We start from the raw sequence: 16,012 nt of genomic DNA on the forward strand, positions 1-16,012 counted from the left end.
AGTAGAAAAACCCAAGTGGATCTTTTAGACATTCATTACCTAGAGATGTTAAGCCAGACAATGGAACGGATCTTTCATTTCTTTTTCACCTACCTGAGCCACTGTATGTAACTCTTCTTTAGTAACTGAGTTCTCTCTGCAGTCAATTCATTCCATTAAAGCCAATTCCAGCATCACCAGCTTTGCAGAAGACAGATCCCCAAATATTCTTCCAAATCCTTTCTGTGCTTTACAGATATCTTTCAAGTAAATCTGTCTTCTCTCCTTCATATAAACATCAGTTCCCTCCTGATCCTTCACAAGGATGGAAGTTCATACGTTTCCCTTTACCACAAGCTCTGTTGCCTTAGGGGTTAAGAGGATGTGGTTCTTCATTTCTGCTCTCTGCTTAAACCCACCTCATTTGCTTCACACACACTCAAAAAGCCAGTCACTTTGAGATAAGTTTCATAGCCTTCCGATGAGAACTTGGTTGCCTGCCATGCCCCTTATCATGAAAAGCCCAAACATCTTCCCATGTTTTGGTGTTTCTTGCTTTTCCAGTACCAAGATTTGCAGCGAGCCCTGCTCTCTCACATCAACTCTTGTAATGAGGAGGAGTTTTCTGTCCTCCACTTGCTACCCCCAGCATGCCTTCTGCGAGGTCTCATGCTCCCCTTGCCACCCCCACGCCCTGAAAATCTAGTATCTGCTCTCTAGGCTCACCGTAAAGAGTTCAGCTCACTCTCTGCTACAGGAATGCAGAGTAATGAACAATAGTTGCATTAGGTATGGGTAATTAATTGTATTTCTGCAAAGTGAAAAAGAAGAGCCACTTAATAAAGAGAATAACTTTTAATAGGCAGTTAAATTTTTTTTCTTGACACACCATGGTAATTTCTGAACAAATTTTGCACAAACATATATATATTTTACAATCTTTCTCTGCTTTCTTCTACTGTCCTTTCAGTATTCTACAATTTTTTTTTTTTTTTTTTTAAATCAACATGAAAATTCACAATGATTGCTTTTTTCATAGGAAACCTCAGCAGTCAGGAATCTGAAAAGTTGCAGATGCCGACTAGCATATTTTAGATGTCCTGACCTTTCCAAAGTAGGCATCCAAGACTCCTCTGCTCCTGAGCAACCCAAGTGATCCAGCTGCAGCATAGAGGACACTTGTTGGTTCCCCGTCTTTTACAGAGCTTCATCAAAAGTTTCTCTTGGTGCCACTAAGACAGAGGATTATTAGACCCATCAAAGTGGAAATAAGAGCAACAGTCAAGCACAGGGAAATGAACACCTTTCAGCTTCCTTTACAAACATGAACTAACAAATCTGCTCAATCTCTTACCATACTGCTAGGTAACTTTCATTATTTCAGAGAGGGAAATCGGAGAGAGAAGTTCCTCAAAAGCATTTCATCAATAGGTATCAAAATTTAGATCATTGTCCTGGCTCCTGGTCCTGCACTTACAGAACCAGTTGTCTTCTTTCCATTCACCAATAAAACAATGGAGGTTCTTGGCACGCTACCAGAGTCAGTGGATCAAGACTGAGCAGATGCTCACAGTAATATAATTTTCAAACATTTATAGTTCTAGAAAAGTAGGATACATGCAGGTAGAAGCACTACTTGATATTTTTGAATTGCCAGCTCTGTACAAAGTAAGAGAGTCTGTAATTAGCACTTGAAACACTCTTTAAACTTCCAGAGTTATTCAATAACCCACAGGAATCCCATGCATTACTCAGAACAGAGGGAAGAAGGTTCATCTGTAAAATTGCTTATCTTGCTGATCCCGACTGTGCACCTCAGGCTACATAGGAGACATATTTATAGCACAGTAATGCAATTAGCCAAGGAACAGGTGAAAATAAACTATGTTGCCTGCTACATTAGAAGGATCATATTCAGTAATTTACAGAACTTCAAAGAGCCTCAGTGCAAGGTATATTCCCCCCTTCACAGAAAAAAGCACACACTTCAGCACTTCACCCAGGCATCCCATGCTGTAAACACTTATGACAAGTGAAGTGTGTGCTACAATGAGGAGTCTCATGGAAGTCACTGAATTAATTTTCAAAGAGGCAATTTGCCCAGTACTGTTTCAAGGGTCAGGCCCTGTTTGTATTTTGCTACATACAATTAAAAAAACCATACTACCATAAGTTCAACAAAATATGCTAACATATTCCTTCCTGTACGTGCAGAAAACCTTTTTAGTAACTACTATGCAAACATCACCTGACTTTTACATTCTCTTCAACCTTCTTGAAAGTTTTCCTGCTTTTACTATATGTGAAAATAATAAATATGTATGATATACCAGTTATTAAGCCATCAAAAAATTACGTCTCATTCCAGAAGGAACAGGAGACACTTGAGATTTAGAAGTAAAGAGCTGGTCATTAACTCAAGTGTCCTGCCTGGTAAAAAGCTTCAGCTGCTCCACATTTCCTATGGAACTGCAACTTTGGTGGGATGTTCCTGCATATTGTGAGGACAGTTTCCCATCTGAAATGACAACAGTACGTCAAGGTTATTATTCCAGGTAAGGTTGTTCAGGAACAGAAGAGTAAGCTGAAATGGATGACATAGAGTAAATCTAATATGGGATAGACAATAAGGAGTAAATCCATCGTCCAGGACATTGCCCTGCATCCACACAAACAGAACCACCTCTGGGTTTTCAGTAATGTAGGCAAAATTGGATTCTGGTTATTTTGTCCTTACTGTTGGCATCAGGAAAGTTCAGTTTGTACATCCTGGGGGAAATGAGAATAGGCCAAAACCATCAAAGATGTTTTGCAAAAGGGTCTCTCCATGTTTCTGGTCAACCAGATCTCTCTCAGTGGAGGGCAATGGGACCTGTTCTAGAGGGGTTCCATCCTACAATGATGGTGGAAGGCTGGGCTTTGTCTGGGCCCAACATAGCTCCCTCTGTCCATTCCATCCCACATATACAGTGACACCTAGTTCCTCAGGCCGTCCTTCTCCTCTACCTCCCTCCACTACCCTGGTCACACAGGGCCCTTCCCACAGCCCATCCCTTCCCCACAGCTGCTTCCTTCTGCCATCCTCGGCAAAGGACCCTATTTCCCCACAAATGAGAGAAGCAACTCCATGGGAAGTGGAGACTGTGGTGCCTGAGAAAGCTTCATACATGAAGGAAAATGCAGCACCCACATCAGTGGGTTTCAGAAGTGCTCTAATGGTCTCTGCCCTCACACACATAAAAATATTGTCCAAGACCTGCCAGTTTTTGCATGTTAGCCACTAAGGATTTCAAGACATAATAAACCACCTCAATGAAAGGTGCTTGTTTTTGCATGATGTGGAATGGACACAGATTATTCATGAAACCAAAGGAGCTGAACACTTCTGGGTACAAAGTTCCTTTTTAAAATACGTAACTGCCTTTAAAAATCTCTTACTTCTCACACAGACAAAAAGAAAATTCACCTAGGGAATTACAACCAAGAAATGCCAAGCAGTTAAAGACAAACGCTACGCCCATAAAAGTCTACCTCTGCGAGGTGGCAGCTTCTTCAGTCCCTTGGTTTGCCTGGGACTCTGTTTGTGATTGTGTCCTCAAGCTGAGCTTTGTTTAAGCCATTGCTCCTTGAGGCTGCCTCCAACTGAAGTAACTGCTCTTTTTGTTTTGCATTTTTAACCCTTTTGTTTAGTTACATGGTACAATACTAAGACTAACAAATATTAACGAGCCTAACAAAACACTAATGTTACAGGATGTAAGACAAAAGCAAAAAACTTACGTATTTATTGCTGAGGTGTGAAGAGCTGCCGAGTTTTATTCTTCCCCTGAGATGAGTGCTCTCCTAAGAAACAGAAAATATATTTGCATCAGTTAAACATGAAAAGACAAAAGGAAAAATTAGTCTAGCAGGAACACATCACTGACCGCTGTACAAACTAGCCAGTCTCCTTGTCAGATTTACTTAACCAGCAAAAACTGGCCACACAATAGATTTTTACTACTCTCTCCAAGTTTTATAGCTTATTTTCCCTATGATTTGCTCTCAAATGGTGGGTTACTACCACAAAGTATTTCCAAGGCAGTTCTCAAGGGGTTAGAAAAGGCATAAGGCTTTAATTAATTTATAACTATGATTAGAACATTAAATTATAAAAAGATGCAACTATAAAATTATTTTTTCCCTATATTGCTGACAGCAGCTCAGTTCCTCCAAAAGCAGGAAAATGAACATTTAACAGCTTCAGTCAGGGATTACAGACAGTTCTCACTCCTCCTTCCCCAGAGAAGCAGAGCTGCTGCCAGCAGTTATAGGCAGACAAATAAGCCTCCAGATGAGGACGTGTTTACAGTTGTGCTATTTCCAAATGCATGTCCCAGGAATGGCAGCGGGACTTCTTTGTGCCAGAGATTTGTACATGGAGGCAAACAGGGAATGGCATCCCCAGACTGGACACAGCCCCATGAAAACAGGCATGAGGGTGGGGAAACCCAAATGCATCGAGGAAACTCCCTTCTGCCTCTCTGCTCACCTGTGGGAGACAACGTAATGCCTGACACATACATGAAAGGCAAGAAAGTGAAGAGATGTATTACATTCTAGTAAAAGAGAATATGTATTAAAAAGCTTGCATATGATCTATAGCCTAGGGTTGAAAATTGTAATACAAATTAGGCTTATAACAAATTCACTGATTAGGCATTTAAATAATTAGCAGTCAAATTAAATAGTTGCTCTCCTGAAGAAAAGAGAAAAGGCTTGTCAATGGTTTTCAGACAGATTTTCTTGGCAGCAAAAAGGGCTCTTTAATTTAGTGCAGCCTTTCGGAGATGAGTAGAAAACTTGGTATCTAATGGGGTTCAATGAGAAACACTGAAAATTGTTCAATAATAATGTGCTGGAATGCTGTTCACTTCCCAAATGTTCAATTTTGGATAAAATTATTTCAAAATCATTTCAAGATGTTGTAAAGTTAGAGCTTCAGAAGTTCTGATGATGTTAAATTTTAGTTAAAAAGGCCTTCAGCAACTACTTCAATAATTCATAATATATTTTTTTTAAAGAAAAGGAAAGCAAAAGTTTCTGGTAGAAAAAATGGAAACATTTCAACAAGATTTATACATTTTTGGTAGGTGAAAAGTTTTAGTTAGATAAAAATCTTGTTTGAAAAGCTGAAGTCAACCAGTTTAAATTGTACTAACAAAGGAATGAGATTTTAAAGAACTCTCATTTCTTTTAAAATTTATTTTTTTTCTCCCTTTATTATTTCTTCCTTCTGCATGTTCTTACTTTCTTTGTTCAATATACAGAAATAGAAGATTTAATAGGGTGTGAATGGGAGAAATTGGCAAGATTGTTTAAAAATGGTGCTGTAGGAGAAATTAATTGATAAATATATTACCATGGAGAAGATAATATTCAATATTTGTAATAAGTATCAATACTTTGTTATCAGATCCACTCTGAGCTGGTTGCTCTGCCTACGCTAGAAACTAGGCAGACTTATATGGAAGACTGATACTTTGCACCACAGGAAAGTAACATGTCTAAGGAGAGGCTCCAGAGGCAGCATAGCTCCCCGGGTAGCTTCCCACTGATGTCCATAGGCTTTGGATCAGAGTATGAAATGGGTGAGGCCGCGCTGGCTGCAGGAGGCAGGCTGCTTGAGTGGTACCTGCCAACAGCGGTGGTGGGGACAGGAGTGCTGAATTTGCCTTACTGCAGACCCTGAGGCTGCAGCACACAGACACTCACATGCCCTATCTAGATTTCCCGGTGCTATACACATAATCCCTGGAAACAGTGAACTGCCACAAACTATTGCTGGGGTCAACATCCCCCTATGATATCAGTGATTGTCCGATGAGGGTTCAATGCAGTCAGGGATGCTCTGCATTGCTTTGCTACTGCACTCCCATGAGGGCAGGAGCCTGCAAGAATTCTGAAACAAAACCAGGCTATCACTACCTCCATGGTTGCAAATGTGTCTGAAGATATTTGCATTATAGGGTCTATAATTGTCAGTGCCAACTAACAATTCAGTGATGAAGAGAGAATGATCATATACTGGAGAAGAAATGGTAACACAAATGCTCTCTGTTCAAGGGTAACAAAGGTAACACATGGTTTCAGATACAGGGCTGCAGCACGCCTTGAGACTGCACAGAGAGTTGTCTAGAACAATTTTGGCATCTAGTGGCTCAGCAGTTTGATGTTTTGTTAAGTATCCAGCTGTAACACAAAGAGCAAATTAAGAAAAACATTCAGCTTACTTGCAAGTGGGAAGACATTTTTATTGATCTCAAAATAGCTTTAACTGACAGAGGTAAATTCCAAGACTGCAAAAACCAAACTTGCTCCCAAACCATCACCCACTAAAACCAATGGATTAGACCTTGCTTCCCATAAGGGAAATGAAAAACGAATACTTGTGTTTAGTATTTTGTTAGAACAGATGATATTTTAATCAACTGAAGAAATTATTTCACATTGAGCTATTTGCTGATGGAGAAAATATGCAGCGCAGTAGCGGCACTCAACCAGTCTAGATAGACTACCTGCATGCTTTGAAGGCTGTCATCAAGAGAGAAAGGGTATAGTTATGCAAAATATACCAACAAGAGCAAAATTGCTGGACAACAACATCAGTGAAAAATCGGCTTTTGTTGATTCTGGATTATGCATTTAGGGGAGGATGGCACACAAGCTCTAGTGTTGTTCACTAGGAGATGGAAGGTATCAAGAGAGACTTGAACCATCAGCTTCTCACAATATAGTTATACAGCACCTTGCATAAATGTATCAGTTGATCCAATCTGATAGGTACTATGGCAGTAATTTTCTGGTAACGGGCTGAAAACTCATTTCACATTTGTCTACTTTGAGAAGTAAATCAGTCAACTGCAGAAAGGGGGAGATGAAGGCACCTGGAAGAAAGTATTTGGTGCAGCTAACAAAGCACTGTCAACTGCACAGCTGCAAGTGCAATGTGACTCCCTTTACCTGTGGTCCTCCCTTGTGACACCTCTCCTGATGGAGGAGGAGTTGTGGGCTCAGAAAGATTGGCAGAGGGCAGTGAGAAGCCAACCTCATATATATCACGCACTTCTACAAAAACTGAAAGAAACGATGCACAGTTTGAGAAAGAGGCCTTAAGCAAAATATTTGTAAAATGAAATCAGCTTGATACTGACATGGAAGTTTCAGCTGACAAGCACACCTCCATTAAACCTTTTACTCTCCCTCTCATCTTTCAGTGTTGCACCTGTTTGTTGATTTTTGTCTGCAGTTGGATTGTAAACACAAAGACATAGGCACCACAAAGTCTCTAAACATTAAGGTCATATAATACAGAGAGATCTGTAGTTAAACTAACTTATTGCCACAGGAGGCTGTGGATGCCACAGGGGATAAGAAAAATTAATGGAAGTAAAAGCCACCGAGAACTGAAGCACCAGAGATATAACCTCTGATTCAGGATGTCTCCAAGCCACAGACTGCTGGAAGGCTACAGTGGAGGACACATTACTGGAGTCCTTCCCTATCTGTTATCCTTCCCTTCACATCTCATGCTAGCCTCCCTCAGTGACAGGATTTGGGGCTACATGGATCCAGGATCTGAGCAGGTTCAGATCATAGCTTCTGAGCCAGTCTTTCATACACACAGACTCCTACGTGGCACCTCTCAAACACTTCTGCTGGAGCCCCGATCACTGATTTACCCAAGTAAATTAGCAGTCTAGGCACTGGGCCCGATCCAATACACACTGCATACATCCTCCTCTAGAACGTGGTCATGCTTAAAAAGGATGAGGATAAGGAAGATGTAATAGGAAAAATTTCGTATTCATAACCCCTGATCCTTCAATATATTTGTTTTAAGTGCATGTGAGGTAGAGTGAGTACACAGATACTGAGGGCTCCGCAAAGTTAAATGTTTAACCAGGAAAGTAACAGTACTTCAGTGAGAATGCAAGGTTTCCTTCTTAATTAAAATTTCACTTGTGCAGTATTTGATTTGTTTTTTCACTCTCACAGATATACTCCTTTCTGACTATTAATGTTGCATCCTGATGCCAGTATATGTGAATAAATAATGGGCACATAATCAGCCTAAATTACAGATTGTATACAATCAATTTCGAAACAGTGAAACAAACATTTCTTTGTCTCACCTTTGTGGAAGACTATTGTATTAATCTCATTGTAATTTCCTTTCCCCCCTCCATTTGATTCAGAATACACATACACCGCAGAACATGATGATATAAAAGAGAGTTAACAGGTCATATCACTATAAATACAGAAAGTCTTTGACCTAGGCAAAGCCCTCTTTGACATTATTGGGAAAGCTGGAAGGATATTAAAAATAGTCTTTGACATAAAAAATAGGTTGTACTGCATCTCAGATTACATTGTCTGTAAGAAAAAATGAGTTGCACTGTTATTTCACTGTAATATCTGCTGCTGAGAAATTGCTCATGAGTGGCAATCTGGTTTGGAGCAAAGAATTAAGCAAGTTTTTCGCAAAATATGATTGCAGACACATGAATCTAAATGTCTGATGCTGGAGAACAGCACTGAGCAGGACCCAGGGCCTGGATGCACTGTCTGGGTTTGGTGTGGGCCAGGGGCTCCAGCACCTGCGACGTGCCATACACTTCACTCATGCCCCTGCAAACTGTTCCTCACCACTGATCCCTCACAGGACAGAAGGATCTGTACGCTTCACCATGGCAGAGATAGCACATATGGAAATGTTCAGGTGAAGCATAGGAAGGCAATTGCTGCTGAACAGCCAGCAAAGGGTGGGAAGTGGCTCCTCCAACAGAGGAACATCTCAGAAAGCTGCAGGCTGGAACGTTAGCAAATGCTCCGCAGATGAAAACATCACTTGACCCTCAGCAGTCTCTGACTGTAAGAGACTGCTTTAAAAACCCTTGCAAATATGCACAGCTCACTAACTGAATTAGAAATATAGAAGAAAGCATATGTTATTCAATGTTTTTAACTACAGTTTTGCCCAAAAGTCTCAGCTGGAAGCGTGCGCAGTCAGATCTTTGTGGTGCGAGTAAACACAAACAGAATCCAGCCACGAGCTGCAAAAAGCTGAGAAAGTTTATTCTTCAGTTTCTGTGAAGAAAGAAAACAACTTCAGGCCATTATATGATACAAGGTTTAAAAAAGTTGAGCCTCAGAAAATGAGAAAGAGAAGAAAAGGGAAGCAGGTACTTTATCTCTTTGTCATGAAGGGACCCTTTTCTATGAAGCAGCTTCTAGGTTTTCTACCTGCAGGGAAAAAAAATAAGACATTGAAAGTATAGCTCATAATAGGAAAAAGAAATAATCAATATCATATCCTCACATTAGTAGGAACACCCGCTCTTACCACTTCTAAGCATGCAGCGTATGCCAGCAGACTGCTCTTCACTGACCTGCACTGCTTATCTTGCAAGTGAGAGGACAGAAGGGAATATTCAGTGATGGAGTGCCTCACCTAGAGACCCAGCTTCTTCACCTGCTTCTAGAGGCATCCACCTGTATCCTATACAAAATAAGAGAGAGATGAAATTACCAATGCATGCTGAGAAACCCCATGGCCTGCTATGGAACCATGCTCCTGGCAGGGGCAAATTTCCCTGGGTTGGGCCCCTAATGAGGTAAAACCCAAAGATTTCTTACCTCCTTAAATGCCACGGTCCATGCTCAGATGTGCTCAGCATAATAGAAACAAAGAAGGACTAATCCTCTGCTCCAGCTCCAGATTCATCCCACTGTACCACAGCCACATCTATGGCTTGACGTGTGAGGCAGAACAATTAAACAGTGTCAGTATTTGGAGATTCATGGAAAGCGGTGATGAAGGTATTGTTGTTCAATGACATAATTTCAGGAGATCACAGGATTTTTGAGGTCCAAACCCTAGCACCACAGTGGGGTGTCTTGTCAGGTGCTGAACTTCACGTGTATTCCAATGACTGAGGCGAGGTTTTGTGCTGAAGGAGAACAAGGTTTTTTTCTTTGTTCTGGGATGATTTTGGTGCTTGGTCACTATGTATAGTACGGCCACCAGCCTCTGATGTTGAAGGCTAGGAATTTTCAAAGCCTTTAAGATAGAAGGCTTTGGAAATTCAGGAAGTGCAGAGGAATGCTGCAGGCACAAACTAGGGTCATCTCAAAAGTGACTGAAGTTATAGGGTCCAATTAATCTATTCCATCAAATCCCACATGTCTTCAAGGTAGGTAGCTCAACTTGTGCAAGGGACACATCCAAGAAATGTTATGAAAATCTACAGGCAGGAGGTACATTATGTTGAAGCAGCAGATTACAGCTCTAAAGTTGTTATTACTGTTAACCAACAGGAGATTTTGGAAGAGATGTGGAGCACATGGGGAATGCTGGCTGTTCTATATCCTCAGTTCATGCTATCTTGTACTGCACTGCCATCTGAGAGTGTCTGTAGATATTGAGTGATCCCCTTCTCCAATGTGATTACAACAAGTCAAGGGTGTTTCACATGTGACAGGTCAGGCGTCTCCTCAAATATCCATGTTTGCCTGGTACATTTTCCCAGCTTTGTTTAGTAGCAACACTTGAACTTTCATTTGTGTCCACAGTGGGTGTCTTGGGAAGCCCTAATGCAGAAATGTACCATGGACCTTTCTCCAGCCACCTTCCATTCCTGGTGTGTCACCCAAATCTGAGCCACATCGGCTTTGACACATTTAATATCCCTCCAGTAAATTCAATGCAGAAGAGACAATACCCCTACAAGCCGAGTAAGTCATATCCTACCTTATCATCTCAAAAGAGTACACACAGGCTAGAAACATGCCCTAATGGATCAGCTTACGCTTAGGTGCCAGGATTATACCTAACAACTCTGAAATATTATATCACCTGCACAATCCTATGAGGCTTTTTATTGAATATCGAACTAGTGTGCTGCTACTAGTTAGGCCCTTCATACATTTTACCTGCTCTAGAATGGGTACTCTAGGCAAGGGCCATAAAAGAAAATTGTCAAGTCATTACTCAGGTATCAATATTTCTATCACACATCATCCATCTGTATGGATTAGCTTTACCCCAATTTCTATTCCTCAACCTTTCTGTTACTGAGGAATTTCCATCCCTCAACATTTTTCATGAGTCCTAAAAGGTGATCAATACCTTCTCTGTTTTTCAGTGAAATACACAGGAACCCTTAAAGAAGTAGTTAGGGATGTTTTCAAGATAGGCAATACTTTACCATTAACATCATGGTGTTGATCTCTTAGTCATCAAGTAAAACTCTCCATCTTACATTCTCGGGAAATATATCTACCACTGACAAGCTAAACATACAGTTCTGTGGGCTATATTGAATCCCAAGTAAGAAATATTTTTGCAGGTAGGTTTTCTAGAGCTCTGTACTGTAGAAGACCATTTATTCTCCATAGGAAGAGCCACCCTAAATTTGCCTGTATAGTCAACGGGGAATGGCTGCAATAAGTCCTGCATTTGCACATTTGTGTAAAACTTTCAAGATGATTCAGTACCCTGAGCATTTTTATCCAAGCTGAGTTTTCACATAAGGTGCAAGTACAGGCACTTATCTTGCATCAGGTGTTGCAGTTCACTGGCAAATGGGCATGAAAAATTCAAAGTGTTTAGCTTTGTCTGTTTTTTTACTTTACATCAATTCTCAACCAGTTGTGCCTGAGAGGTCATAGCCATCAGTAACTCCATCTTTCTAAGAAGAGTTTTCAAGAATGATAATATTAAAGCTCAGTTTTACCTAGTGTTCCAGATGATACTGCTCCATTAAAACCCATTACTTTAGTCCAGGCTTAATTGAACACTGTTCTTTTCCTGTATTCTTTCACATTATTTGTAGGTATTTGAAATAATATTCTTGGTTAAATGTAATTCAGCTATGCTTCTGAAAAAGGAGTCTTTCTTTTATCTTTCAATTTATAGTCAGAACCTAATTTTAGAAGTCCTAAAATAGGATCCTTCAGTAGCCAATGGACCTCCACAGGTTAGTTCATTCCCAAGATACACATCCAAGGCAGATGGCATAAATAGCCTTCTGGATACATACATCTCTTTCAGCTGACTATGTGCAGCCTGATTAGTTTTTAGATAGACAAAATAAGGCAAGATTAAACTCACCATCACCTTTGATCAAGACATATCATGCACAGCACTGACAAAGGGTTTTTCTATGTTGCCTGCTTGAGCAGTTTGTAGGTCATATTCTTATTTGTTTTATATCTATGTTTTTTACACATTTTAAACACAACTATACAATCTCAAAATCTTTTGTTTGGAATAAAAAGTAAAAATTTTTAAAAAATATAATATATACTTACAATAAAACTTAATTTGAATACATGTCAAAGCAGAACTTCATTTTATATGTGCTTGACCTTAGCAGTTGAGCAGCCTTTGATAGTGGTCTATCATGATGTAGGCCTATCTGTAAAGTTAAGGCTGCTCTTAAGAACTTTTTAGTTTTAGTCAAAACCTTTTGTAGCTTTGTTGATATGTACAATCCGAGGTGGCTACAACATATGCTTTCTAAATGGCTGGATAATGAATACACCTTTTAATTGAGCTGGATTTTATGTGTCTAAGAAGGAAAAAGAACACATGTAAAGAAGTTTTAAGCAGTACAATTGTTCTTGGTGGTTGTAAGAGGGACCACGAGTTGGCCATTTCTTAAGTTTCTATCTGTACTGTAAGAAACACTTACCTTTATGCCCGAGCTTTTAATGAAGCAAATAAATCTTATTCAAATGGGCAGGCATCCTAACATATTTAAAAATACCCGTATGAGTGACAAATATTTCTGTAAGAAAACAGGTTCTTCTTTCAGACTCAATTTAAGTAGTAAAGTGTCTCTAAAAACCTAAGGAAAAACAGGACTTCCATTTCTGTGAAAGCATGTTTAGTTCTGAAACATATACAGATGTAAGAATTGAAGAGAAAATGGTAACTAGTTTAAATATGAATTGTATTAATGAGAAAAGGGCAAGAATCTTGTCTTCTAAGTGGTTATGACTCATACCTTCCAATTATAGCATGCATACATCATAGTTCAGTAAAAAAAGAATATCAAGCATCCTCTGGATGGAAGATATTCAGATACTTGGTGAACCAGTAGCTGGATTAAGAGGCACCAGACCTCATCTTGTGAAAAAAAAAAAAAAAAAACAGTGAGCCTGAGTCTTTTCTCATTTACCTTGCTGTAAAACACAAATAATTCTGCTGCTGCCAATGAAGTTACTTTATTGCTGAAACCAGTATGAGGACAGAATCAACCAAAAAATGTCTATGAATTCCAGTTTCTGATTTAATTCAACTTTCAAAAAAAATACTATGATTTTAAATGAAAGTATACACACAACTCCAAACCCCTTAAAATAAAGCTACAAGTCTACTCCCAAAGACATATACTAAAAAATAAGTAATAGTTCCCAAATCACAAAGCTCTGAAGTGCAGTCACTTAAGTGCCAAAGCACAGTCACTTAAGTGCCAAAGCGTAGTTTGCATTTGCTCAGCAGCAGCGGGGCAGAATGATGCGTCCTGCAATGGAGCAGGGCCTTCTCCTCCCCCTCTAGCCTCCTATCATGCCGCTCTGTGTCGGCGAGGCTGCGGGGACCTTGCACGACTCTGTTTTGTTGCAAGGGCTGCCAGAGCTGCCCTGTGTCTTCTGGATTGCGCAAAAGCTTCTGGGAGCTGCAGAGAAGGTTGGAGAGTGGAAACTGCGCCTCTCCAGCACGTAGAGGATAGTTCAAATCAAGTGCTGTGTTTCAGAGGACTTCCAGGGAGAGCAGCTATCGGGCAACCTCTGAAATGTCAGTAGGGGAAACAGATGGCCAAAAACCTTAAAAAAAAGGTTTTTATACCTAAAAAAGCATAAAGTAAGAGGCCCTTTTTCCTGGAGGACTCCTACAGATGAAGCGAGAACAAAGGTGGGACCTATACAGCTGAGGAAGCAAACTGCAATGGATGAAGGGGGGAAGTTTCACCATGAGAGGTTTCATTTTTTTTTTTTTTTGTTGAACAGCTGGGAATCAGATTAGTCAGAATTTTGTTCTGCCTCGGTCTTATTTTGTGCTACTCTATTTCTTGCAGAACCTACAACTGCATCCATCTCTTCAGTTATAGTGATGAGAATTTGCTTTCTTTTGTGCATGTTATATATAACCTCTGTTCTTTTAGGTTTTATTACCATGTATTTTGTAAGAAACTCGATCAGTTGAAGCACAGGACAGAGGAATTCATAAAGAGAGTAGGATTTTGAATGCAAAGGGTGGCTGGGTACAGGGCTGACTGAACAGTGCCGACACCAATTCCAGCAGAGCCCTGTTTACATACAGCACTGACTCCCAAACATTTCAGCCCCTGGGATATTACCAGTCCTCAAACTTCCTTGTATTGCCAGATATATCTGATAAATATCATGATCATGGTTACTCCTGAACATGCCTAGTTGTAGATCAGTTACCATGAGTGAATTAAAAAAATTATTTTCCATAAACCAGTCATATTTCTCTCTCACAAATACCAATACCACACACAGTGCAGCTGCACTGAGGCTTTACAGGTTCCCAACCTGGCGATTTGCACTGTAGAGGAATTGTTTGCAGTGACTTTGACCTGACGGGACATGACATTCCAAAACTGCTCTTCTCTGGGCTCAGAGAAGAAGATAGACAAGGACCAGGGTCTGAAATACAGAAGTCTCAAGCATTTATAACTGCAACTGAGGACAGTAAGAGCTGTGATTTGAACATAATGAAATTATGTATAATGCCAAATGGTCTGAGAAAGCATGCCCTAGGCACTAGGTCTCTTCTCCCAAGTAACAAGTGATAGGACAAGAGGAAATGTCCTCAAGTTGCACCAGGGCAGGTTTAGATTGGATCTTAGGAAAAAATTCTTCACCGAAAGGGTTCCCAAGCACTGGAACAGGCTGCCCAGGGAAGTGGTTGAGTCACCATCCCTAGAGGTAGTTAAAAGACATGTAGATGTGGTACTTAGGGACATGGTTTAGTGGTGGACTTGGCAGTGCTAGGTCAATGTTGGACTTGATGATCTTAAAAGTGTTTTCCAACATAAACGATTCTATAATTCTATGATACACACAGAGGAAACACTCACCAGTCTCAGGAGAAGTTGTCTTCACAGAAAGAAGTTTGACTCCTTCTTTATCTGACTGGGCCCTGTTGAAGTCAGAAAACATTTGAGCAGATGGTCAGTATGCTTGTTGATCAGCCAAACAAAACTCTATGATTATGATCCAGAGGAGGCAGCACCTATGTCAGTCTACACTGGTGGCTTCAAACGGGCTTTGCATGGGATCACGTGTAAGCCTTGGTGGTGGAAAACACCATATACCAATATGTCTGAAAACACCTTTCTCTTAAAATATGTAATAAATCAAGTTGCACGACTCCAGGTTCAATCTAGTGCTCCACAGAAGAAGTACATCTGTGGGAAAAGAGGGAGTCATCTTTTTTCTCTGTCAATACAAGGCTTTTAGCCATGTTGAATTGCACGAAGGACCACTTCAGATGTCCATGGAGTCAAGGCTAGCAAGTAAATCAGCAGTCCAAATGTTGCTTTTGGCCATGCAAAACAGAGGCCACAGCCAGACTCAATGGCCTCTAGTATATATCTTCTAATAGATCTTTCTCAGTTTCACTCTCCTCAAACTCCTTATGCCAATACTGTTTTAACTGAGCCTCTGCAAATGGCCTAGTGAAGAGAAGATGGAACAGAGGAACATGAAATAATGGGGGACACAAGAAAAAGAAAGAGAAAAGTAATCCAGAATAAAGAGAATTAAAAAGAGAAAAAACATGAACAAAAGAAGGGGGATGGGAAAGGATAGGGGGAAGAAAAAAATAAGTGAGACAAAAATTGAATAAAAGAGAAAAAAGAATGGGCCCTGCAAAACAGTTGAGAGCCATCACATTTCTCTCCATGCTGGAACAGCTTCTATCCATGCTGGAATAGCATGCATATAAGTGTGCAAT

At 40.3% G+C, this 16,012-nt stretch overlaps 1 protein-coding gene and 1 long non-coding RNA gene across 3 annotated transcripts in view; both read right to left on the bottom strand.

Annotated features, from left to right (window-relative positions):
- Window positions 1-819: 819 nt before the first annotated feature.
- EMCN (endomucin) overlaps window positions 820-16,012 on the bottom strand; it is a 56,940-nt gene continuing 41,747 nt past the window's right edge. Inside the window, exons 10-13 of one of the 2 annotated variants that reach the window (XM_074866822.1) lie at window positions 15,135-15,196; window positions 6,982-7,095; window positions 3,760-3,822; window positions 820-2,497 (exon numbers count right to left, since the gene is read on the bottom strand). In XM_074866822.1, coding sequence (XP_074722923.1) covers window positions 3,764-3,822; window positions 6,982-7,095; window positions 15,135-15,196 — 235 coding nt within the window. In that variant the 3' untranslated portion in view covers window positions 820-2,497; window positions 3,760-3,763. The remainder of the gene's footprint in view (window positions 2,498-3,759; window positions 3,823-6,981; window positions 7,096-15,134; window positions 15,197-16,012) is intronic. The other variant, XM_074866823.1, reaches the window with a different exon arrangement.
- On the bottom strand, window positions 9,079-10,934 carry LOC141942156 (uncharacterized). Its single transcript, XR_012628544.1, has 2 exons — window positions 9,661-10,934; window positions 9,079-9,523 (listed from the first exon to the last, which is right to left on the bottom strand). It is a non-coding gene; the product is annotated as an uncharacterized LOC141942156 (long non-coding RNA).

Source organism: Strix uralensis, chromosome 4 (genome assembly GCF_047716275.1).
Source record: "Strix uralensis isolate ZFMK-TIS-50842 chromosome 4, bStrUra1, whole genome shotgun sequence".
NCBI lineage: Eukaryota > Metazoa > Chordata > Aves > Strigiformes > Strigidae > Strix > Strix uralensis.